Source organism: Anas platyrhynchos, chromosome 14 (assembly GCF_047663525.1).
Source record: "Anas platyrhynchos isolate ZD024472 breed Pekin duck chromosome 14, IASCAAS_PekinDuck_T2T, whole genome shotgun sequence".
Taxonomy (NCBI): Eukaryota; Metazoa; Chordata; class Aves; order Anseriformes; family Anatidae; genus Anas; species Anas platyrhynchos.
In genome coordinates this window covers 13,487,338-13,512,417 of record NC_092600.1, presented here as the reverse complement: position 1 = coordinate 13,512,417, position 25,080 = coordinate 13,487,338, and the positions used below count along the sequence as shown (strand labels likewise).

Below are 25,080 nucleotides of genomic sequence, written 5' to 3'. Positions count from 1 at the left end.
ACATGCAAAACAAATAGCTGGGTTTCCTATGGGTTTTTATGTGGTATCCAGCAACCTTCCTGTTTCCCAGTATTCAGCCAGCTCCTGCTGTTCCCGTGGGTACAAAGCACTGAGTGCTGAGCCAGGAGGGAAGCCGAGGGGGCCCTTATGGCAAGCTATCTGCTGCTACTCTTGGGATGAGCACAGGTATGAGCTCCTACAGCAAAGGTTTTTTACCTGCCAAGAAACAAACTTGTTGGGTGAGAGATCTACATCTATTTCTGAAACTGGCAAAAAAAAAAAAAAAAAAGAATATCTGCTCTCAGTCACAGAAAGCATGTGCTACATAGGCAACAAATTAATGCTGACTGGCTTCTTTCTTTGAAAAACTTGTGATAAAGGTCTAATATGTTCATCTCAGGGCTGAACCCAATGCTTTGAGGATTGAATGTAATAAATGTTCCCTGGCAATCAGCAAGAGCTCAGGCTTAGGGGACTGTTACCTGGGCAGCTGTGTTAGCAGCATAGTGATGGTCAGTGCTGCGTGACCATTTCTGCAGTGCAAATGCAGTCAATAAAGGGCAAAATAACTCGCTGCCCATCTGGTGCCGTGACTGAAGGACAACAAAGGGAATCGAGGGAGGACCCACATGGTCTGAGAGGAAGAAAATACCGGGGTTGAAATAAAGTCAGGAAAATGGAGTGAGGCCAGCTTTCATAGTGAGGAAATGCTAACGGGATGGGATTGTGTTCATCAGCACTATGCATTTTGTGAGCTGTGTATGACTGGGCAAAAGCAGCTGGATTGCTTTATACTTCATCAAGGAGCTTTGCTCAGCTCTTGCTGCTCTGCAGTACGGGAACTCTGAAGTATTGTTAACTTAGAGGTGTGTGTTTGTTTTTGAGCACAATTGTTTTTTATTCTGAGCTTGTTAAGAGCTGAATTTCTTGGAATTGTTCTCTGAGCACATTCACATCATTTCAGCATTCTTTGTACCAATCCCATTCTTTTCAAGCACCTTCTGTGCTATTCTTGCATTGTGCTCTCCAGCCACACGTAGAGAAGAAAAATTAGCCTGTGGTTAATTCAAAAAGGGCAATTTTTGTTTTCCCTGGGAGACTGAGTTCAGCTACATACCCTTACCATGGTAAAAGCTTCCCGGATGATGGAGAAATTGATAAACCTCACCACAACACGACGGAGAAATTGATAATTTCGCCACAACGTTAAACGGGAAAGGTGTTGGCTGTGAAAAAAATTTAAAAACATGGCTATTATTCGTGTGAGGGTACAAACACTGGCCCTAACACCACGTCTGGGAGCAGACCGAGCGAGCTTTCCCCCTGCCAGCACGAGGTGGCGACATCGGCTCGGCCGATAGAGGAGCGGCGCAGAAACCGCGGTGGGTTTTTTTGTGTGGTGTTTTTTTTTCCCCTTTGCCAGAATCTTCTAATGAACCCAACAGGCGCCGAGAGCCCATTGTCTCCATCGTTTGGGAGCAGGTAACGGCTCGGTTGCGCCGAGGCCCGGCCGGGGATGGCGGCGGGTGCGCGGCGCCCGGCCTAGGAGCGGCGGGACCATGAGCGCCCGCCCCCCCGCACAGGTAACGGGGCGCCGCCATTTCGCGCTCGGGGCGTGCCCCGCTCCCCTTTGCCAGTCCCGGCGGGGTGCCAGGAGCACCGTGCGTGCCCCCCCCCCACCCGGTTTCTCGGGGAGGCTGAGGAGGCGGAGGGCGGTCTCGAACCCGCGGCCGTGAGGGGGGAACGGGGAGGGGGGGGGGGGCGCTAAGCCAGGCCCCGCCCCGGCGGCGGCAGCGCGCGGGCCATGAGGATGAGGCGGGGGCCGGCGGCGCGGCGGAGCTCTCGCGAGAACACGGTGAGCGGCCTCGACGTCTCGCGAGAGCGGCGCCGGCGGCTCCCCCCCCCCCCCCCTCCTCCTCCCGTTCCCCCCTCAGCGCCTCAGACGGCGGCGGGCGCGGAGCGGAGCGGGGCCGAGGCGAGGGCGGCCGCCGCCGGGCACGTGAGCGGGCGGGCAGCGGGCGGCACGGCCCCTTCCTTCCTCCTTCCTCAATCCCTCTCCCTCCCCTCTCCCCTTCTCCCGTCCCTCCCCCGCCGCTGCTGCGACAGCGACCGGGAGGCGCCGCCGCGGCCCGCAGGTAGGAGCGGGCGCTGCGCCCGCCCGGCCCGCCGCCATGTTGGGAAGCGGCGGCGGCTGCGCTGAGGGGAACCGTGAGGGGTGAGGGGGGGGGGGGGAGCCGCGATAACGGCCCGGAGAGCCGAGCCGGGGGGGAGGCCGCCGCCCGCAGCGCCCCCGCCCGGTGCCGCGGCCCCGAACAAAGCCCCGCGGCCCGGCACGGCCCTGCCCGCGGCCTCCCCGCGCTGTGGGGGCGGCTCCGGGCCTCGGTGCCCCGCAGCGAGCGGCCGCCGCCGTGCTGCCCCCCCCGGCCCCCCGGGGCGCTGAGGGCGGCGGGCTCCTTCCTTCTGCTCAGGCTCCTTCTGCTCAGTTTCACTTTCCTGGGATTGGGGCTGCGGCGCCCAGCGGGGCTGCGGCGTTTTTGTCCTGCGGCGGAGGAGCGAACGGGCCCGTGTGGCTCCCGCGGTCAAAGTAATGAGCGGGGAAGCGCCTAAAATAAGCGGGAATGGGGAGGAAGTTTCGGAGAGCCTCCGGTGCCGCTTTGTTGTAGTAAACGGAGCGGTTAGGATGTAGAAAGAAAGCTGAAAAATCCACCTGAAGTCTGTGGCTTTTTTTAAACGAAGCATACCTTTGGGAAAAAAAACACTCAATGCCGTTTTGAAACAATTGAATGATCTAGCTTCTTTTTTTTATTCATCCTTAAATTCTTCAGTTTTTTTAAAACTAGGTGGAGTAGGTGCTTCTGACTTCCTAGAGTAAGATAAGTGGAGAGCAGCTTCTGTTGAAAATGCCTTTTAAACCTGCTACTGTTGTGCCTTGGAAGAGGAAAAAGGAGTGTTTTCTCTAACTTGTTTGTAAAGAATTTCCTGTTTTATTTTTCTGAATTTAGGGACATAATAAATGAAAAAATACATATATATATATCTCAAAGCACCTATTTATCAAAATGCAGTGAAGCATATATTAATTTTTTAACGTATTATCCAGAAATTAGTGAACTTTTGACTTGGAGTTGTATTCAGAAATACACAAAATGATTCATCAATTGATTATGGAGAATAATTAAATTTGAGTGAGGGCACTGGCGGTTGAGCCCTGTGCAAATGTTTATTCAGTGTTAACCAAGTATCTGTACTTTTATGCTATGCACTAGTTAAGGAGATGAAATCCAAAAAAATTGGATTGTTAACGATTCTGGTGAGGCTTGCAAGGTGATGAGCCTTTTATATGCTTGTTTTATTGGAGCTATCTGGAGCTACCATCTTTCCAAAACTTCAGTTTCTGTTTTTTGCACGTATTTGGGTATGAAATACATCCCAGCACTAAAGGCTGGGGCAAAAAAAAAAAACAAAGAGAAATTCCTAACCAGATCCTTAGAATGTGAATATCTGTGTTCCTAAAGGCAAAATGAAGAGGAGGAAAACCCAATCAGTCTGAAACACTAAGGATCTGTGGTATTACAATCTGTACAACTAAAATGTGATCCATATCTAAACTACAATTGCCTGGTTTGTTCAGGACTGCCAAAAGCTCATTAACTCAGGGGAAGGTACAGAGGTAAATATTTTGTGCTGCCCTTCTCTAACGCACACGCATCTGCTGAGGGTTTTGTTGAATACCAGGATAGTTTGTGATCTAGCACTTGACAGTGCTTGGGGAAGCTGTTGTAAGCAAAAGCTGCAGAGAAATGACTTTCATTCACTTTTTGTTCACTTAACAGTATTTGCATAGTGGCCGTGCTGCTTGCATTCTTTCTTAGTGCTCTAAGTCAATGAGTCCTAAAAACAAATGCCCCATAGTATTTCTGAGCTAACTTAGTTAGCAAGTGTTTAAAGAACCGTATTGTGTAGCTTTAACTTAAAGGAGAGGTTTTTTCTTTGGGCACTAAAATGGGCAAATAGGCCCTCAATTCTTCTCTGCAGCTAGAGTACATCTCAGTGACCTCATGAACGAGATTTCAGTTGGGAAAGAATGCAAGTTTATCCCAGTTCTAGAAATGCCTGGAGGCAGACTTACATTCACTGATTAGTCAGAAGGCTTTTTAATCGCTTAACAGATCAAAATGCAATTAAAAAGAAAAAAAGTACAATTGGTTCTTTATTGGAGCGATGCACTCCCTGGTTTGGTCTGCATTTGGATCATTTTGTGTGTGGCCTATTTCCTTTTAAAATACAATTATGGTATGTTCTGTGCTTCTGTAAAAGTTATGGTGCCTGGAAGAGTATTCATCTCCAAAACTAATGGGAATGAATAGAGATTGTCTCCTCGCTTTGGCAAGTGCTTGAACACATGGTCGTTATTACCAGAGTCTCTAGTCTAAGATCCTAAATCATTCCGCAGTGACTCTTGCTGGCAGATCCCTTTGTTGAACAAAGTCCTAACGGCTTCATGGAGCTTTTCATAGGTGCTGGAACCTGTGTGAATGCATCTTATTGTAGAGCTGGAGCCTGACCTTAGTCACAGACAGTGGACTTGCAGTGGTAGGAGGGAGCGCGTGGAAGCCATCGAGGTAATCGTGTGTTTATGGAGCTGTCAGTGCGGATGATGGCATTTACTCTGTATGCTCCTGGCTGCCTGTCTAAAAATAGACATTTTTTTTCCCTCCTTTACTCTTTCTGTACTGTTCCGGGGTTCTTTGTTTCTATTCTATTGTTTCTGTAAAGGAGTAAATGTACTCTGCAACTTGAATTGATGAAATTATGTAATGAGCAGCAATAGGAACTCAGCATCTTATTTTTGCAGTATTCTCTTATGCATTCAAGTGTTGGAAACTGTAAGTTCTTTGAAGGTTCTTAACTGTTAAACTAGTTATTTTAATTTCCCGTTTACAAATAAGTCTTTTCATTTGTAATGCCTCTCTGTTCTGAAGCAATCTTCTGTTACAGTAACTTCAGATCTCAGATTGCCACGTGCTCCTCTGATCAAGCGAGTGAGATGAAGCTGAAAGTAATCCTAAGAAATGAAACTCTTTGAGTTGTTCTGCGAGGCCTGTATGTAACAGACTGTCTGATCTGCACAAAAAAGTGCATGCATCCCGGTGCCAGGTGCTGCTTAAGTTTTTGAGGTCATGATCCTTGGAGATCCACTGAACGAGATGTGTGTTGTTTTCTCACCTGTAAAACAGTGATACTAAGTAACCACTCTGAATACTGCTATCTGAAATGGGTGATAATTTGCATTTTCTGTATGTAACGCTGCTAGACAAATTGAGCTTCCTCCTTAGCCTTCGGAAACACAGCGGCCTTTTATTGTCCAAGTCAAAGTAACCGCGTAGGCTTGAAATCCAGTACATTCGGTCATTCGGCAGCCAGAAAGCATCTGCTTCTAATTTCCTTGCAAGTTCTTGTTTTCACTACCAGTATTTCTCAGAGCAACATGCAGAGCTGTCTGTCTGAATTTGTAACTTTGACTTGCAGATCTCTTCTGTAGATAACCTTTTATGCCACGATGTGTTGGAGACAGCTTTGCTGAGAAGCATATGGATTCTTCCAAAGCAGCACTGAGATTAATGCCTAAGGGAGGAGGGGGGGAAAAATGTACATCTTTATCCAAAAAGCAAGGATTATGGATGAAAAATATTTATATTGAGACTTTTTTTTCAAAGGTGTGCAGTCTTCAGAGGTCTTGTTACAAACTGAAGGTGTATTTTTCAGCTTGTAGATTGCTTCATGTCTTTATTATAACAATGTACTCAAAGCACATTGAATTTGATGACATCATTTTGGTTTTCAAGTGAAAGTGAAACTGACTAGAAGGGGAAAGTTTTCATTTTTGAGACTTCTCTGTTAATAGTGTAAGAATGGGTATAAGGTGAGATGCTCTAAGAAACTGAAGAATTAAAACTATAATGTTTGTACACATAGTGAAGAAACTGAGTGGTAGAAGGAATAGGAATCTGAACTACTTTCAGCCTATTGATGTTCCATAGAAGGTAGTAATTTAAGATGACCAATGTGATCAATGTGTCCCAAGAACTTAGCGAATTAAACTGCTTTCAGGAACAAACCTAAAATTTGCAGGGAACAAGAGTTCTATCAGTTTCATTGATAAGAATTTAAAATCAGTTTTCCTTAAAAATTACAAAGTCCTTCTATAGTGTTTGAAAATCAGCCTTACAGCCTTATTTTGGCCTTTATTTGGCAGCTGTGTATTCTGTAGGATTGAAATTTCTCGCTTTTTTTGTCTGCCTTTACAGAAAACTCTTGTGCTACTTGTAGATATAAAGTGTTTTTTTTCCATTATTCACATTTGTCTGGAAATCTAGTAACATTTTGACTTTAAACTTATTTCAAGACAGCTTCATATTGTATATTTTCAAATCTCAGTATGTCCAAATTTCTGACCACTGATCTTAAAAATGTGTATCTAATGGCCTGTCTGTTCCTGACATAGCTGAAATTACCTGAAGAACAATTAGCATGACACTTTCAACTCAGCTAAATCGTATCTGGATCTTTAGATGGCTTTGTTCAGTCGCACTCATCTTGTTGCTGTGACTCAGTTGATGGCACATTCGCTTAAAAGCCACCAGACTTTGGTCTGTGAGACTTGTCTCTATCAGATACTGACGTGAAATCTTTTGTAAGAGATCAATGCAGGAACCTGACCATGTGGAAGTTAAATGCTCTTTGCTGTGAGTTTTAGAGCTCTTTCCCCTCCTTGATTCGTTGTTGTCTTCATCAGATCTGGAAGAGGGGGATGTTGAGAGTACAGCAGCAGTGGTAAGGTGACAGTGATGTGATGAGTAGCAATTTATCTCAGAAATTTCTAACTCTAAATAAGTCAGAAATGTAGTTTCACTAAGGGCACCCCTTAGATACCTGATCAGGTGTGGGGCAGCTTACTGGTTAGCACACCAACTGCAAAGGTCATTTTCCATCATCAGCATACACATCTTAACTGTTCCCTTCGTGCTTTTTCATAAGATTGTCTCTCTGTCTCATTGTTTTTCTCCATTTCCCTGCTTTTATTTTTCTCTTGTTTGCTTCTTTCTTCTACGTGGGTTTAGCAGCCGCATGGCATCATTGTGTAAGTGTGGGGTCGAGGCATGGTGTGGAATCGGGTTCTCTGCAGCCCGGTTCCATGCGAGACTGGGATGTGTTGGGTTTTGTTCTCTGTTAATCTCTCCAAAGCAGTGGATGATGAACTGCCAATAGAAAATTGTGACAAGAGGATTAGTGAGCATCTGTTCAAAGAGAAAGGATTATTTTGGAAAGTGGAGAACTTTCCTGATGTAGTGAAAATCGGAATGGTGCTGGTCCTTGCATTAACAGCAGGACACACCGTGCCTTTCCTGACCACGTGGCTCTCTGCTGAATCACTGCGAGGGTCTGGCTCCTAAAGCTCCCTGGAACATCTGGCCGCGTGTAGCAGCCGTTAAGTTCCGTTTCAAGCCAGTCTGAGTGTGCGAAGGAGCTAGAAGGAAAAGGGTGCGTTAAAATGGAGGGAGTGAGGAGTAACTTGCAAAATGGTTGGAAGAGTATCAAATTGAGTAAGGTAAAGCATGGTACTCAGATGAATGTTTCAGTGTTTTTTCTTTTTTGAACTCAAGGGAGTCTTGATTTTACAGTGTAGTTCTTAAATGCTTTCTGTTTGGTTGTACTTAGTGTGTTGAGCCTGTCCTGCACATCTCGCTCACTGTTTGCTGTGCCTGCCCTCTCTGTATTCTTGTTTCATTGCTCTCCTCTGATGCTTTCTGCAGTGCCTGTCTTCTGCCTCAGAGACTTTTAAACTTATTTTCATCCTCATGTTTCTTAATCTCTGACTCTTAACCCAAATTACACAATTTAATGTGCTAGCAAGTGACTCCAAATCCAAAGATTTTAAAAGCACAAATGAAATAAGAGTTTAGATGGGTCAATAATGGAATATACAGAAAGTTGTATAAAACAGTTACACAGAATTGTCTTTGAAAAAGTGGGTTTTATATACTCTATCTTGTAGAATCCATTATTTTTCTATATAGGAGCATAGTTTTATAATGCTGCTACCTTCATATGAAATAGAAAAAGAAATTTGAAGTGCTTTACAGCTTTAAAAAAAAAAAAAAAGAGAAACTTGAAGCACTTGTGAAACAGGGCTCTGAATTGAGCCGGCAGCTGGGATGGAGGCACACACGTAACCTTGACCTTTTTTTCTTGTTTCCAGTACAAGAGAAATTGCCTCCTACACAACTGGTATCTTCAAGGAAAAGTCCTTGCTTTCATTTTGTCCTTTCCGTTCCTCCCTAGACATACCTGTTCTTAGAAGCTGATTTCATTTGGAGCTGTGCAATTTATGCCTAATTCTTTTTCAAGCCATTATGTCTTTTATGTGCAATGGAGTAGCAGTGCAAAAACGAAATGGCTCTGCAGAGGTTTGGAAGGGCTTTACTGCACTTGGGACCCAAAACAACGTATTCTCAGCAGAAAGGTTTCACGTGGGTGGAATTGCTCTCAATTCTGTGTATCCGTCCCAAAGCTGAAGCAGCATGGGGGAGATGTATTACAGGTTATTTCTGTTCTGCACTAGTAAAAACAATATTTTCTGAAATATATCCGTTGCACCAAAAATACATTGTGGATTTTGATGCACTCTGTAGTTAAAAAATTAAAGTAAATGGAGTAGAACCAGGTATTTAAGTGCTAGGTGAGGGTTTCTGTGGGCTGCAGGGCAGGTAGCCATCCCCGTGAGCTGTAGGATCTTTAACTGCCACATGTGGTCACGGTGTCAGTGCCAGCTGCAACCACAGAAGCAGTGTGCTGGTAAGAGACATGCTGCTGCTGCCCAGCAGTGCAGGCTGCGGCGTGGTGCCATCTACTGACCTCCCAGGGGTCTCTTTGGGCAGGAGCAGGGTTTCCTTGGGCCTCCCAGCCCAGGGCTGAGCCTGACCTTGTGTAGCTTGAGGTCTGAAGGTCCAGGCTGCTGTCACAGCTGCAGTGTAACAATAGTCACTTCCCATGTGCTGGTAGCTGTATAACTGCAATTGGAGCAAGAGGTCTTATTTCCTTCCTGCAAAATTTAAAACTTGGTTTTCTCATTCACATCTGTCTTCACGTCGGTAATTTGATTTTTACTGCATAAAGATTGAATATTATGTTTGGTCTCATTTACCAGATCTTACAGCAGAAGCTTGTTGCCCAAACTTCAGTTACTTTAAACTTCCTTTCGTCCTGTTCTGTGGTGGTATAGGTTTCATTTTCAAGTATGTATGATATGCCAGAGTCATCTCGGATTCTGTGGACTTAAGGTGTTTTTGTGGTCTTCTCATAGAATGCAGGTTAGCAATGTAGGTTATAAACCAAACCAAAAGCAGAGATCAAGGCTTATGTGCTAGTAAACTTAGATGCTTTCAGACATCCCAAACTTCGGAAACTCACTTGTCTTCGGTATAAAAGTAGTTTTTTGTAGAATAGTAGTATGTACAGGAAACACTGCTGTATTTTTATCTGAAATGATTTATGTAGGTTCTGGGTACATCTTGAATCTGTTAAGTTATGTAATAAAAGCCTTGTAAGATTGAGCTCTTTAATGTTTTAGATCAACATGATGCATAAGTTTAAAACTGCATCTGTTTAAAGGGATTTATGACTAAAACTGCTTGTTTTTCTACAGAATTGTCTGGTGTTTCTCAGCTTGAAGAAGATCTGCAGTCATTATTGATCCTCTTTCTTGGCGTTACCATTTTTGAAGTGAAGTTTGCCTAGCTTTCTAGTGTGAGCTTTCTTTTCAGCCATCTTAAACCCAACCAAACAAAGAGATTTTGATCCGTAAAGTAGACGAGCTCTAGTTCTACAATGTCCAAGTCATTCCAGCAGTCATCTCTAAGTAGGGATTCACAAGGTCATGGGCGTGACCTCTCTGCAGGAATAGGCCTTCTTGCTGCTGCTACCCAGTCTTTAAATATGCCAGCATCTCTTGGAAGGATGAACCAGGGTACTGCACGCCTTGCTAGCTTAATGAATCTTGGAATGAGTTCATCATTGAACCAACAAGGATCTCATAGTGCACTGTCTTCTGGTAGTACCTCTTCCCATAATTTGCAGTCTATATTTAACATTGGAAGTAGAGGTCCGCTCCCTTTGTCTTCTCAGCACCGTGGAGATGCAGACCAGGCCACTAACATTTTGGCCAGCTTTGGTCTGTCTGCTAGAGACTTAGATGAACTGAGTCGCTATCCCGAGGACAAGATTACTCCTGAAAACTTGCCTCAGATCCTTCTACAACTTAAAAGGAGGAGAGCTGAAGAAGGTTATGGTAGAGATGGCAGATCATCCACACGGGAACCACCGTACAGAGTACCTAGGGATGATTGGGAAGAAAAAAGGCATTTTAGAAGAGATAGCTTTGATGATCGTGGTCCTAGTCTCAACCCAGTGGTTGACTACGACCATGGAAGTCGTTCTCAAGAATCTGGTTATTATGACAGAATGGATTATGAAGATGACAGATTAAGAGATGGAGAAAGGTGTAGGGATGAATCTTTCTATGGTGAGACTTCGCATAACTATCATAAATTTGACAGTGAGTATGACAGAATGGGTCGTGGTCCTGGTCCTGAGAGATCTCTCTTTGAGAAAAAGAGAGGTGCTCCTCCAAATAGCAATATTGAAGACTTCCATGGATTCTTACCGAAGGGTTATCCCCATCTGTGCTCTATATGTGATATGCCAGTTCATTCTAATAAGGTGAGTTACGCACCAGATGCTTCTATTTTCCTTTACGTTGTAGTATCTGTTCTGTTTTTACCTATTTCTTTAATTATTTCTATAGCCTGGTTGCTTTTGAAATGATCTGAAAGTTGGTTTGAGAGTGAAAAAGGCACTTGGTTTATTTACAAGGTAATTGTTAACAAACGTTGTAAACCAGGGCTTTACATTAATGTATTTTGTTTGCCCAGATTGCTTAACTTCCAGTCAAACAGCTATCATCTACTGGGTATCTTATTTGTATTTTACATCTACATGTTCTCTTAACCACAAACATCTGGCATTTAAGCAGTTTTTTGGTGGGTTTTTTATTTTTTGTTGGTTTGGGGTTTTTTGCAGTGTATCTACTGTGCCATTCGGGAAGCTAGTTTCAGCTCTCCTCCACATCTGTCTTGATTGCTGGTTTATACGTAGTTAAGATGCATTCTTGCACAGTTCTGCTTTTTCCCTGTCCAAAGGGAAAGAGTTAATGTAGAGCCCTGGAACTTATTTGCAAAAGTAAAAATCACGTTTTAGATTAGCTCATTCTTGCCTTTTTAATTTCACTTTAACACTCTATCTCATACTATGGCTGAAATTTGTCGTCATTTTTCTCCTTTTTCACAACTCTCTTAGACACTTCAAACTCACTTTTTATTGTCACATGTTGCATCTATCCCTGTAGACTCTCCGAGCAATCAGTCTGCCGCTGCAGTATCCTGCTCTGTGTTCCTAGTAGTGTTCTTTACTTGGCTCGCAAGTAGAGTGGATCTTCGAGTGTGTTCAGTTATGCTGAGACCTCCCTCTTAGTTTATTCATGAAATAGTTCAGCTCTCTGCAAAGGTGGCAGCGTACTCAAAATGGCCTGTTTATTCAGACGGTATTTTCAGAGCCTTCTCCCTTTCAGCTTTTCCAATTTTACTCATCTTGCTGATTTTCAGTGTACTTGGCAATTTAATTGGCTAATTGGCTAATACAGTGCCCCTCTTGTCACAATTGGTGACTAATTAGCTTGAAGGCCTTCAATTGAAAATGTAATACATGCGATTACTGTAAAATTGGTACAATGTGGAATTGCTGTTACTAACCATTTCTTTACAGTTACCTTTCAAAAAGTGCTGCTTCTATACATCTAATCTTTTGAAACATGAGAATTGTTCTGTCCCTCCAAAGAGACGATCAAGACATTTTAGAGCACATGCTGTACTAGTCCAACTGATCTGACGCTTTATTGTAAACTCGTGTTGTTTTAATTATTTTATGAAAAACAGTCACAGTAATCCAGGTTTCTTGCCCTGTATTTGAAATTCATTTTTGAAAAAGGTTTAAGTATTAACAATTGAGATGCCATGCACAGTTTTGTAAAAAAAAGAAGTTCACTTGGTTAGATTGAAAACAAACTTCTGAGGCCCTTGAAGATGGCAACCAGTACTCCTGTAAGTAGGGTTCTTTTTAGCACTTTGTTTTAAAGCCTCACTGTTCTTCGTGTGCTTTGGTATAAAGATCTGTTTAAAGAATATCCAACCTGAAATATCTTTCCAAGTACGAGAAATACCAAATTCTTTCCACAGTGTACCTTAAGTGACTGACTCCTTCTGTAACACACGAACCCATCTTTTTTAGCGACATGCTTTGACTTAAACTGCTGAGAACACCATAAAATATTTGAGATTGGATCTTCTGTGTCTTATGACCCAAGTTTGGGTTTTGTTTCTATTTCAGAAATCATGTCACGGCAAGCGTTGTTCTTTCTCTCCTTTTTTCCTCCGCTTTGCATACCGAACAGTTACAGAATTTGCTGTTCTGTATCTCTCACAAAATTCAATTAAGTAGAACTGAACTTGTGAAGTAATCGGATTTGAACCAAAATGTATGGAAAGCAGAAAGGGAATGCTATTCTTAGCTGGGACAATGTAAACTTATTTCTACGGTATCAAAATCTCATTTTCCCCATCCCCTAATAAATACTATATAACATTTAAAAAAAAAAAAAAAAAAAGCATGCTAAAGCAGTATATCTTTTAAGCCCAAGGAGGGAGGTAAACACCCTAAATGTAGCTTAGCCTGGCAGGCTAGTCCTGTTTTTTCTTTTTTTTTTTTTGTGATGTTCTTAATTGCTTTGATTTGAAGTGTATGTATTTGTGATCCAGTTTGTTTTGTGTCTAATTATGAAGGAAATTTTGCCCCATTTTTTTCAGGCATTTTGTCAATCTTGACAGCTTGGTCAAGGAACGAGGTGTTAAATGTGTAGGGATTGTTTTCCCTGACAAAGACAAAGGCTGATGCAACACGAGCAGATGAATTTAGAGGTTAAATGCTTGAAACTGTGATATACTCAAAGGGAAAACATGGCCGTGTCCCTAATAATGGAATATCTAAAATTAGGTCCTTAAGTTTGGCCTAATTTTCTAAAGAACACCATGTCCTCATGCTTGCATCAGTTGAAGCAGAAGTAATCTGTGTTTTAATAAACTCGATTCAGAATTTCTTTAGTTTAACTTTGGGCATTCATGTTAATTAGTGTCTAAATATGTGGGGCCCTGCAATGAGTGGCACTTCAGACTGGGTGTAGGAAGGGAGTGGAGGGATGTTGAGATTAAGAACTGTATTAATAAAGGGGTAATAATGTAGATGAGCTACTGTTGTTCTGAAAACTTTCCCTGGGGGAAAAAAAAATCCTGTTTTATACATTAAATCTCCCTTTTTTGCCAATTTTTTTAAAAGCTTTTGAAGTATAAGAATTAGATCCCCCAAACTTTGGCTCTAGCTTGCAGATAATTTCAGTTTATAATAATTTGAAAGTACGTGTTAAAACAGCTTCAAAGGCACGGTATGTCGAGCAGAATCAGCTGCTGAGGCTTTACAGATTGGGCATCCGAATTTAGAGGGTTTTTCAATATTTAAATGTTTTGTGTTCCATAGCACTAAAACTTGTTGCTGAGTTTTAAACTGAAGAACCTTTGGTTTTAGGTATTGCATGTTCCAGAGATAGCGGGGCTTGCTTGTGGGTTTGGGGGGCCTTTTTTTTCTTTTTTTTGAATTCTAATGGCAAGTGTATTTGTTAATTTATAGTTGCAGAGCCTACATTTTACTGGCTTACAAGAAAAAGTAGTGCTCTCATTTTACATCTTGATTTAAAAAAAGAAAGTTTCATCCTGTTCCATGTTATAATTTGTAGCATGGAGTAATAATCCAGTGCAGTTTAATGACAGTACTTCGTGGGAGACTTGAAATCCCTTTTTTTTTTCTCCCTTGTGGAAAGTGCTAGATAGGCTTTTAGCGTATGGAAACAGTGCAGTGAGCGTCAGGGTGTCTCATTGTAACCAGAGGGATGGCTGCAGTGTGGTGGAAACTAAAAAATCAGGAAAAATCATTTAGGAAAAATAATTTGCCAGTGCTGAGTAGAACATGAAAAGACAAGACATCTGAAACAGTTGGCCAACGCAGTGTGTGTGTTCACTTCTGAAAATGCAGCTGACAAGAAGAAACCTCCAGTTGTTAAACTGCCCCCAGAAGAGCTGTAACTAGTCTCCCCCTCATTGCTCTCCATGGACCCAAAGCCAGCTTGCCCCATACATCTGCTGCTGATCCCTTGCTTACAGACCAGCAGAGTGGAAATAACACCAGGGGCTTACCCTTGGGTAGCCATGGGACTGAGGAAGTCCTGTCACTTTGTAGGAATATCCCGATGTGGTCAGGCACCCCGCACTTAAATAAAGGAAGAGTCCCCATGCCTTCTCTCATCTTGAAATAAACAGCTGGGAGGTGAGCTCCCTTTGTAATAAAAAAATAAATAAAATAGAAAGCCTCGTTCCTTACCTCGTGCTAAGGCCAGAACCAGAGGGAATTGTACATTTAGCAGACACTGGTAAGCCTCTAGCTAATGTAAAAAATAAGAATAAAAAAAGAGCTCAGGTAGCTTGGAAGGTGCAGTTAACGTCCTTTCTCGTTACTCAAGATGCTGGCTCTTATGTAGTGGCTTCTGTAATTGCACAATGTGTTACCCTTTGTGCTGCTCACTGCCCCTGCTCCTCCTGTAGACATGAGGGATTATGAACTTCACTCTCATACTGAGGTAATTTGGTTTTCCTCCCTTGTACCATCTTGATTAGGTCCCCTGTTTGTCTTGATTATTCCCCTCCAATGCTCCTGTATTTTTATATTTCACATATATAGTTGTAGTTTGTCCTAGCTATGTACTTTCGTTCCTTTTAGTCTTTCCTTTCTGAATTCCTTGCAGTTTCTCGACTTCTTAATGGTTTTAAAAACTTGAGTGTTTAGTTTGCATTAATCTTTGAAAGTCCGAGGAATAAAGCAGAGAGAGTAGAGGAAATTCTAAAATTACTGGAAAAAAAAACAAATCTCAGCATCCAGTTCTGAAGGTTGAAATTGCAGTGCTACACACGCATACTGTAGCAGTTACCCTCCTGCAAGCTTTGCGTGCTGAGGCAGGATCAAGCCCCTAGATCACAAGGCATTTTTCATCAGACACCTTTTCACCCAGGCTAGAATTTAAGAGGTGGGTCCAGTTTCAGTGTGACTTCAAAGTGCACACACACAATTATTTTGCTATCTATTTATGTATCTAAGATACTTCAGTTTAGAAGAGAAGATACTGCACTACACAACGTTATTTTTGTTAAAAATGGCTTTCCATATATAGCTTTTAATTTTTAATTATTTACTTTGCTGCAGGAGTGGAACCATCATATCAATGGAGCGACTCACAGCCGACGTTGTCAGCTGCTTCTCGAAATGTATGAATTTGAAGTACATTCTTGTGGCGTGAGGGCGTGTATAAGTAAACAACTGTCAACTGTGGTGCACAAAGCAGGTTTAGAAAACATGCTGTGCATCGCAGGGAATAAAGATGTGCTACTTAAAAGAGCATTTTCAGGGCACAAAGGGATATTGGTTTGTAAATTTTGAATCCTCCTGATCTAGGATAACTCTAGAATATTACATATAAGAGTCTAATCATAGAATCATCAAGGTTGAAAGAGACCTTTGGGTTCACCAGGCCCAGCTGCCTCCGACTGACCAAGTGTCCCCCACTGAGCCGTGTCCCCAAGCACCACGTCTACACGTCCTTTACACACCCCTGGGGTGGGGACCCCCCCAGTGCCCCGGGCAGCCCGTCCCAGCACTTGGCCAGCCTCTGCGGGACCAAATTCTGCCTGAGGCCCGCTCTGGGCCTCCCCTGGTGCAACCTGAGGCTATTTCCTTGCATCCTAGCAAGTCACTTGATTATTTTTTTGTTTGTTTGTTGGGTTGTTTTTTGCTAATCACGCTTGATCCATTGTTTTTTTTGTAAAGGGAACTCCTAATATAGGCAAATTAATGTATACAGCCAGGTTGCATTCAGTGTAGGAAGTTTCTCTGAATGACACTTTGTCCTTAAATACTACTCATGTTTCTGGAAGCAGTACTGTGGTTGGCAATGTTAGCATGTGTTGTTTATGTAATGTGTAAAGGCATTGCTGTTCACTCGATAATTTTATACCTGTTTTCGTACAGTGAGAGGTGATTGGATTTTTCTTATCTTTGTTCTTTTTTTCTTTGCTTTCAAGATACCCAGAATGGAATCCTGACAGTGATTCAGGACATGGAATGTAAGTAGTAACGAATGATGGACAACAGAAATTGCACTGTTATTCTGCTGGTTTGAACAACACAGTCCTAATCAAAACTGCACAGTTTTAGTTGCCTTTTAATCTTGATGCTTTGAAGTACCTGTTACTTTATGTGAAGCTCTTTGTAACATTTGATGTGAAACATCCTACTTTCTTCAAATGGATAACTGTCTGTTTCCTAGTAGCTGAAGAGCAGCGGCACAGGTAGCTAAAGTTGACTTGTCCTTGGATATTGTGTAGGAGTTGGGTGGCTGGACAATAGAGACGTCACAGATTTTGTTTTAAAATTAAGTTGTTTTTTTTTCCCTTTTTCTAGGGGTGATCCCTTTATGTTGCAGCAATCCACAAACCCTGCACCAGGAATTCTGGGACCCCCACCACCTCCGTTTCACCTGGGAGGACCTCCTGTTGGGCCAAGAGGTAACAATAATGTGCCCAGAGTGGATGTCCTTCACTTAAACTTCGGCTCATGTGAAGTACCAGACTTCAATAGGAAGTTTTTCGGTGTATCAGGATTTGAGTGAGAGTAGTTAGACACTGAATGCTCCCAGCAGCAACACCAGCTTTTCCACTTGCTGTGCTTGGGGATTTAGTTGTGTTTTTTCTTAACCTACTTTCACCAGACTTCTTGATTTTTTCTTTTTTGTGTTTTTAGTTTGTTACTGGTGTTTTAGAACAAGAAAAAAAAAAGGCTCTCTCTCTTAACAGTGGAACTGAAATACTTTTACTTTTTTCCCCAGTATATATACTTTCCTTCCATGTTTCACCCATCCCTTGACTACCAGACACGTTATTACTCTTTTTATCAGATGTTTTATTACAATCAATCAGCACATGTTATGGGGCTTTACATTTTTTTCCTGTCTAGAAGTCTTTTGCGTGTCTTCTGTTTAGCTCTATGTTAGTGGATTTTTGTTAAATTTGCAAGAACTGAATGTCATTAGTCTTTCCCTTAATGAATTTGACAGATTTGCAAGCCTTATCTTCGCAGGAAGGCAGAATAAAAATCAGGTGTTCACATGAACTTGTTACTTCTTACCTTCTAAATAGTTTGAGTGAGTAAAAAACAAAACTAATTAAACATAGATACCCTGATGGATTGCATGTCTTTAGAGACTTTAAAGGAACATTTAAATATAAAAGCATATGTCATGCAATTTCATTAAAAATAACTGATAACTTTTCAAAACATCTCTGATTTTTTAACCAAGGTATTTGAAGGACTGTTTCCTCCAGGAGTCCCTAGTGAAATGTGTGTTATGATAGAATTGGTGCTATTTTAGAACCAAAAGTAGGATTCTTTTTCTGCAGCTAGAACTTCCATTGTAAGAAGTCTGTCTTCTTGGAGATTTCAAACCTTTTATATATGAAGGCATTTTTCTATGACAAATCTTACTCTAAAACAGGAAAGATGTTTTTCACGATGCTTTACTTATTTCCTGGTGTTTCAGCTCATTAGTAAATGCAAATTCTTCTCTAATACTGAAGCGAACAGAATCAGGAAGGACCTGAAGCTGCAAGAGCTCTGAAATGCACAACATTAACAGCCTTTTCAGATTGTTAATGATTAAATGACTTCTTAAAACTTGATGTCATTCTGTTTTAGTATTACAAGTGACGTCTGTCTCTTCGGAACTTCTAAAGAGATGTTAATAGCCTTGTGGGTTGAACTAAACTTACTCATTCCTTTCATTTTTTGAAGGAGCTGGAAATGGAAATATGCAAGGACCGAGACACATGCAAAAGGGCAGAGTGGTTAGTATTAAAAGTTTCTCTAAAAATCTTTGAGGAACGTTAACCTTTTTTTTGTGAATATGCTTTCTGTTTACTTTCATAAGATGTTCTGAATGAATGTAGTGTCATTAAAATATTCAGATATTGAGACTTCTTTGTGTGGGAATATTGAAGCTGTGGAATGAGATTGGGGTTTCATTGTACCAAATGCTCTACAAAATGTGCTAAAACTGTACAGACTATTTAAATGTTACATAACCTCTTAGGAAGAAGCTGTGCGGCACGATAACAAAAAAAGGAGGCTTTGGCACAGCAGGCATCTTTTTCCATGAGAATCCCTGGATATTCTGTGGCTTTTCTGTGTGTCTAGTTTTGATTACTAATGAAGATTTAAAATACATACATATGTCTTGAAAGACTTTTAAGGTTCCCTGGTACATGTGTTGTGTATGTGTACTTTTGTCTTCAATAGGAAACGAGCAGAGTTGTTCACATCATGGATTTCCAGAGAGGGAAGAACTTGAGGTATCAGCTGCTTCAGCTCGTTGAGCCATTTGGAATAATTACAAATCACCTGATTCTAAACAAAATCAATGAGGTAAGATTAAGCCCTATAGTAGTGCTGTTGGCACTGCTTGCTATCTTTGATATGTGTACTGTCTGACCTGAAATTTTCATAAGAGAACTTGGCTACCAAGCAAGATTACATGCTTGTCACCAAGATCACATGTGAAGGGAAGAGTGACTAGTATGCTTCTTTTCACAAATGTGGTAATACTGCATTTTAAGGTAAATATTGTTAAAATTCCATCTTGTTGTTGTTCCCAGCTTTCTTAAAAATACACTGTTGGCAAGTTCGGTTCTTGTTTTAATATCCTCTGAAGGCTTATTTGGTCTTAGTTTACTGAGATTGTCATATCTTGAAGGGTGGAAAAAGCCAACATGAAGTGAAAAAGCCTGAAGGGGGGAAGGAAGCAATTGAATGTTCTGAATCCAAATGTAATTGAAATGTGAACAAACAGAGTAGTTCTGTTTGTGCACCTAAATAAATTATGTGAAATTCATACTGAGCTCTGCAGGCCAGTTAATGTTGTAACCGAAAAGCAATTTTCATCTTGGATACAGACATTTTTACAGGAAAGCAAAGAGCTAGAGATTTCAAACAGAAATACCAGTTCCTTGAAGGAGTGGTGCTTAATCTGGTTTTGTATGATTTCAGGCATTTATCGAAATGTCGACCACTGAAGATGCCCAGGCAGCAGTAGAATACTATTCGACAACTCCAGCGCTCGTATTTGGTAAACCAGTCAGAGTCCACTTGTCACAGAAGTACAAAAGAATAAAGGTAAAATACGTGGGCTTTTTTCTTGTTACCTTACTTTCATTTGGGGCAGTCATTGTTACCAGGCCATTACATTTACATTTTTACTCCTAATCTAGCTACTTCTCTGCTATTTCAAGTTAATCAAGGGACAAAGATGGATATAACTTATTGCTTTAAGTGGTTCAGTATTAAGTACATTTTGTGTAGCATGTACTTTAACAAATGCGTTCACTCTTAAATTTTAGAAACCCGAGGGCAAACCTGACCAAAAAACCGAGCCGCCAAAACCAGAACTTGGTCGTGTGATTCACCTCAGCAATTTACCTCATTCGGGATACTCTGATAACGCAGTACTCAAACTGGCTGAACCATATGGAAAAATTAAGAACTACATACTCATGAGAATGAAGAGTCAGGTAACTGACCGTAGGAACATAAATGCGTGGATTTAAACTGAGGCTCAACAGTGAGGTAACTGATGCCTCTGTAGGCTGCTGCTGCAGCATAGAAACAGAAGTTATTAGAGGGCTGTGTGGGTGGTGTTTTGCTATTTAGCTTACTGTGAAGTGTTACTGTAACGTGAGCTGATATTTTTTAAATATAAAAGTAAAACTCGGCCCTAGCTGTGAAGCAAGCATATTTAGCTTTCAAGCTTAACTTTTTGTTAGGCACATCTCCTAGGCATTTTGAACCCTTTTTCTCGAGGTTGAAGAAGCAGTGCCTATGGGACACTAACAAATATCTTCTAGTGTTCCGTGTTTCTTTCACTTACCCTGTATTTTTCATTCTTTAAGCAAAAGCAGTACTACTGTGGCTCTCAAAATTGGAAAAAAAAACAAACAAACAAAAAAAAAACTTGATGATTAGTACAAACACTTTTGTATGCACATGTACTTCCAAGCATACACAAGAATTTTAAGTCTCTAGTTCTAATTTTTTCCCACTTCACTATCCCAACTTGTTGTTCTTACCTTCATTTAAATAAGAAATGTTTTCTTTCTTCAGAGATGAATTCCACAATGCCACGCTCATGTTGTGGAATCAAAAATTACTAGAATCTATTGTATGACCCCCTAAGAAGTCCACCGTGACCTTATTTCACTGGAGAAACAAAAGAACCTTGCTCAGTTTGATGCAGAAACAGCTTTCTTCTATCTGCTGCTGATGCTCAAACCCAGATGTGCAAAGCTTGCTCAGCAATCTTAACGTGCTGTAGGCTTGTTTCCATGGAGGAACATCTCATAAAGCCGGGCTTGTAAGCCAGTATCTGCTGCATTTCTGTTTCAAACTTCTTCAAAAACAAAACAACAACAAAGAAAAATTACTCAAACCCCTAGATCTCCTTGGTACCTTGAAAGTCGCAGATACTTTAGCACCAAAAAAAATGAGTTTCATATTCCAGATGCTTTTTTTTGGACTCGATTTACGCTTTAAGGTGACTTTTTCAGATTACTTAAATACATGATATTTTGTTTCTGAAACTCTCTAGAGGATTCAATTATTGAATTGAAGATGAAGGAGATGTAGGGCGCTTTAGGAAATACTGACATGTTTAGCTAGTTTGGAGGGGATGCATATACCTGGATCTCATCATTTGGTTTCATCTTTTTGAAGTGCTGTGTTTTAAGTTAACACTTCAACTGGCAAGCTATTTGTGTGTTTTGTGGTAGTTTCTGATGTGTATTTTAATCTTTTCAGGCTTTCATTGAGATGGAGACCAGAGAAGATGCTTTAGCTATGGTTGAGCATTGTGCCAACAAAGCGCTTTGGTTCCAAGGCAGGTGTGTGAAAGTGGATTTATCTGAAAAATACAAGAAATTGGTGTTAAGGGTAAGTACTGTTTTTAGTAACTGTTTTGTAATTGTAATTGAAGGTGTAAATCGGAAGACAGCTATCACTTATTGAGAATTCAATGCCACTTTAAAAATTATTCATTGTCATATTTTCTGGTGACTTAAATGGTATTTAGTAGGAGTGTGGTGTTATGAGTTGTAGAACAAAGTAAAAGGAATCTCCTTTCAGATTTAAAACATGAAAAAACATTCTAATGTAATTGATTTAGATTTTAAATAAACTTTCTCTGCTTAAACATTCTGTAATGTGGATTGTTTCTTCTCATCCTCCTCTGTCAAATGAACTGTGATTTAAAATGAGAAGCTGGGTGGAAGACCTGTGTGCATTGTAAGACTTTGTCAAGCTCTCTAATTAGCTTTTAAATAGTCTTTTTATTGTGCAACATGGAGAAATCTTACTATTGCACATGGTCACATACCAAAAATGAATATTTAGTGGCAAGTTCAAATACTTAACCAGTGCACTGACTTGTATAGTATTAATATGGAGAATAAGTGGAATTTTCTGTTCAGTAACTCTTATTTAAGGGAAATGTAAGTCTTGAGCTTTCTGTGTATTCCACTTCTAATGGTAGTGAAAAGAGCATAGATTAAGACCAACTTCTTGCCTTGCACTGTGTCTAATCAGTTCATAAACAAAAGAGCTGCTGTATTTGACTTTCCGGAGCAGGCTATCCCATTTTTGTATCAAGTAACAGATCATTTTCGTGAAGAAAGACTGGGGATTACTAGGTTCGTGAAGTCTTGTCTAACATAACAGCAATTTATTGATTGTTTGCAAGTTGGACGTTGTATAAGAGTACTTGTGGATTAGAATAATTGGAAGTGCTTGACGAGATTTTACGGTATAGTCTGAATTAATGCTGCAGTGCTTCTATAAATAATACTCTACTGTGACTTACAATTTTTTTTTTTAATTTTAGATTCCAAACAAAGGAGTTGAACTACTGAAAAAGGATAAAACTAGGTAACTTCCTATTATTAAAACAGAACACTGTTTAAAAGAAACATAAAAATACGTTATACAATGCATAGAAGTTGTACAAAAGAAGTCTGGCAAGCTCTGAGATTAACCGTTTCTAATACAGTACCTATTCTTTTCCTTTAATGAAGGAGATTTCACAGCCTCTTCAGGCTCCTCAGGAAATCTGTTCCAGTCCTTAATTATCCTCGCCTTCCTGCAATTTATACCCACAAGCAGTTGTCCTATCTTGTAAGGACAACTTGCAGCAGCCACTTGAAGACTCGTGTTATGTTTCTCTCAAGCTTCCATTTTCTGAACTAAACACCGAGTTTTCAGGCTTGTCTTGAAAAATATAACCTACCTTTTTTAGTCATTTCTGGGTGCTCTTCACGTTCACAAACAAGTATTCTTCTTTACAGAAAGAGAACATACTCTCCAGACAGCAAAGACTCTCCAAGCGACAAGAAGTCTAAGACTGATGCTGCTCAGAAACCTGAAAGTGGCAACGTGGAAGATAAAACTAAAGAAGAGAAACAAGATGATGCTGCTGAGCCATCAGGCGCTAAAAGCACTGAACAAACAGACCAAGATGAGCCTAGTTTACTCCTTGAATCTGAAGATGAGCTGCTAGTGGATGAAGAGGAAGCAGCAGCACTGTTGGAAAGTGGCAGCTCAGCAGGAGATGATGCAGATGTTGCCAATTTAACTGATGTGACTACTGAAGTAAAAAAGGAGCCAGCTGATGATGTGACCGTAAAAACTGAGGGAAATGTTGTGGCCAATCCAGCAACAAAGAAAAAACTTAAAAAGGTAATTGTATAGCAAGGTACCGGAGCATAGAAAACATGAATTTGAATAGCAAACCTCATTCTGTTTTAGATAATTTCTCTGGGTCTGTCTTTAAAATGCATGCGTGTTGTGCCTGTCTGAAGAGAAACAGGTGTAAAAGCCTCTGTGAAGAAAATGGAAGAACCCATTGGATACAAATTACAAATTAAGTCAGTTAAAAATCAGTGTTTCTGTTTTGACAAAAACCAGTAACTTGTGGGCTTCCACCCAAATAATTTCCTGGGATTTTTTCTTTCTTTTCTCACTTTTCTCTTTGCTCCTCTCTTGACTAATATCAAGCAGCCAGGAACTGTTAGTCCCAGCAGCCTGGCTGTAGTTACTCTTTGAGCACAGAGCAGAAAAATGATATTGAAAAATATATTTGAGGCTTGAAGCTGTTTTACACTTCAGAAAATTACATGTGTATCTACTAATTATGTTTAGCCAGAGAGGTAGACATTTTTCTCACCAGATGATCACGCACTCTCATGTTTATGTCCTCTTAGCTGCTTTTTTTCCTGTTTAAATCTTACTTGGTTATGTGGAGTAGCCTGCAAAATGGCCAGTATGCAAAGTTGCAGTAACTTCATTGACTGGAATGTTGCTTCATAAAAAAAAAAAAAGAAAAAGCAAGGCATGTTCCTTGCTCTTAATGAGTGCAGTGTGCATGCCTTTTGATTTTGGAGAATCTTTCTGTCAGGAAGCTAGTTACATGGTGTTGGGGTTAATATTGCCGCTGCAAGTGGCAGTGGCTGTTTCTTGTTATGTGGCTACCTGTCAAGGTAAACCATCTCAAAACTCAAACTTGTTTTCTTGAACTATATGTAGAGCACGGATGGAAAGCTAATGCTGTTTCTCTTCCTCTACTACTCATGATTGCTGTTAAACATGTAAATACTGATGTCTCCATATCTGCAGGAATGTTGCAAAAAAAGCAGATTTCAGAGAAATTTGCTGTCTTAATGAAGCTGGATTTTAAGAAACCTTCATTATTTTTTTTAAAGGGGAAGCTCCAAGCTTTCCAGTGGTTGGAAGAACGATCTTAGTAATTTTTTTAATGACCTTTCATACTATTAGTGGGCACAGAATTATTCTGAGAAGGTCCAAAATGACATTCACTTACTTATTTTTTTTTAAATTTTCATGGTAGGACTTTCAAAATAAGTATAATCAACAAGCTACCAAAATTATCAAGTTGCAGATATGTTGATTTAAAAAAAAAAAACAAAAAAACAAAAAAACACTATGGTAATATTAAAATATTTATTCCAAAATTGAACACCTGACTCTAGGACAGTGGAGTACATTTAAAAAGAACTTGCTACATTTTGAATGAGCGAGATAGGTGTTGAATAATTTTAGCTTTTTCCGGGAAGTCTGGAGAAGCTGTTTCTCTTCTGAAACCTAAGACAATTTGAGGGAAGCATTTAAGAATAAGCTGACTTAAGGAAAACGTTTTCTCAACAGCGATACGTGGGTGGCTTTCCACGGAGCATGGAAGGCTTTGTCACTCTAGATGAAGTTGGTGATGAAGAAGACTCAGATCATCAGAAACTTCGCAAGTCGGGTTTGGCAATAAAAGTTGCTGGCAAAAATGATGATAGTTTGGCAGAAATCAAGGTAGACAAGATTGAGGAGCCAGAGCAGGAAAATGAAACACTAGAAAATGGTACCAAGACTGAAGAAAATCCGAAGGCTGAAGCTGCTGAAGCTTCTGATACCACAACAGCACAAGATACTGAGAAAAATGCCCATGAAAATACAGACACCCAGGATGAACAGGAAACAAAGAATGTCCAAGAGAAAGCTGCTGTTCCAGATGAATTTAGGATTGGGCCATACCAGCCAAACATTCCTGTTGGTAAGGCTGTTTCCATTTCTCTTCAAATATGCCTTTGTACATTGCAGTAGCATTTCTCATTTCATTTGACTTTTATTTCTGGCAGTGCATTGCCTTTGAGCCTT

The 25,080-nt window shown here is 40.7% G+C and overlaps 1 protein-coding gene across 13 annotated transcripts in view; it reads left to right on the top strand.

Moving 5' to 3' along the window:
* MATR3 (matrin 3) overlaps positions 1–25,080 on the top strand; it is a 30,132-nt gene that overhangs the window by 1,738 nt on the left and 3,314 nt on the right. For 2 of the 13 annotated variants that reach the window (XM_027468417.3, XM_072023410.1), the window contains exons 3-13: positions 15,475–15,536; positions 16,350–16,391; positions 16,729–16,832; positions 18,115–18,167; positions 18,619–18,744; positions 19,366–19,491; positions 19,716–19,886; positions 21,169–21,300; positions 22,247–22,290; positions 22,707–23,097; positions 24,583–24,976. In XM_027468417.3, coding sequence (XP_027324218.1) covers positions 15,475–15,536; positions 16,350–16,391; positions 16,729–16,832; positions 18,115–18,167; positions 18,619–18,744; positions 19,366–19,491; positions 19,716–19,886; positions 21,169–21,300; positions 22,247–22,290; positions 22,707–23,097; positions 24,583–24,976 — 1,645 coding nt within the window. Of the gene's footprint in view, positions 1–1,343; positions 1,383–1,451; positions 1,584–1,789; positions 1,856–1,914; positions 2,136–3,476; positions 4,623–5,676; positions 7,610–9,706; positions 10,780–10,841; positions 14,855–15,474; positions 15,537–16,349; positions 16,392–16,728; positions 16,833–18,114; positions 18,168–18,618; positions 18,745–19,365; positions 19,492–19,715; positions 19,887–21,168; positions 21,301–22,246; positions 22,291–22,706; positions 23,098–24,582; positions 24,977–25,080 lie in introns of those variants that run through there. The other 11 variants (XM_072023408.1, XM_072023409.1, XM_027468415.3 and 8 more) reach the window with 11 other exon arrangements.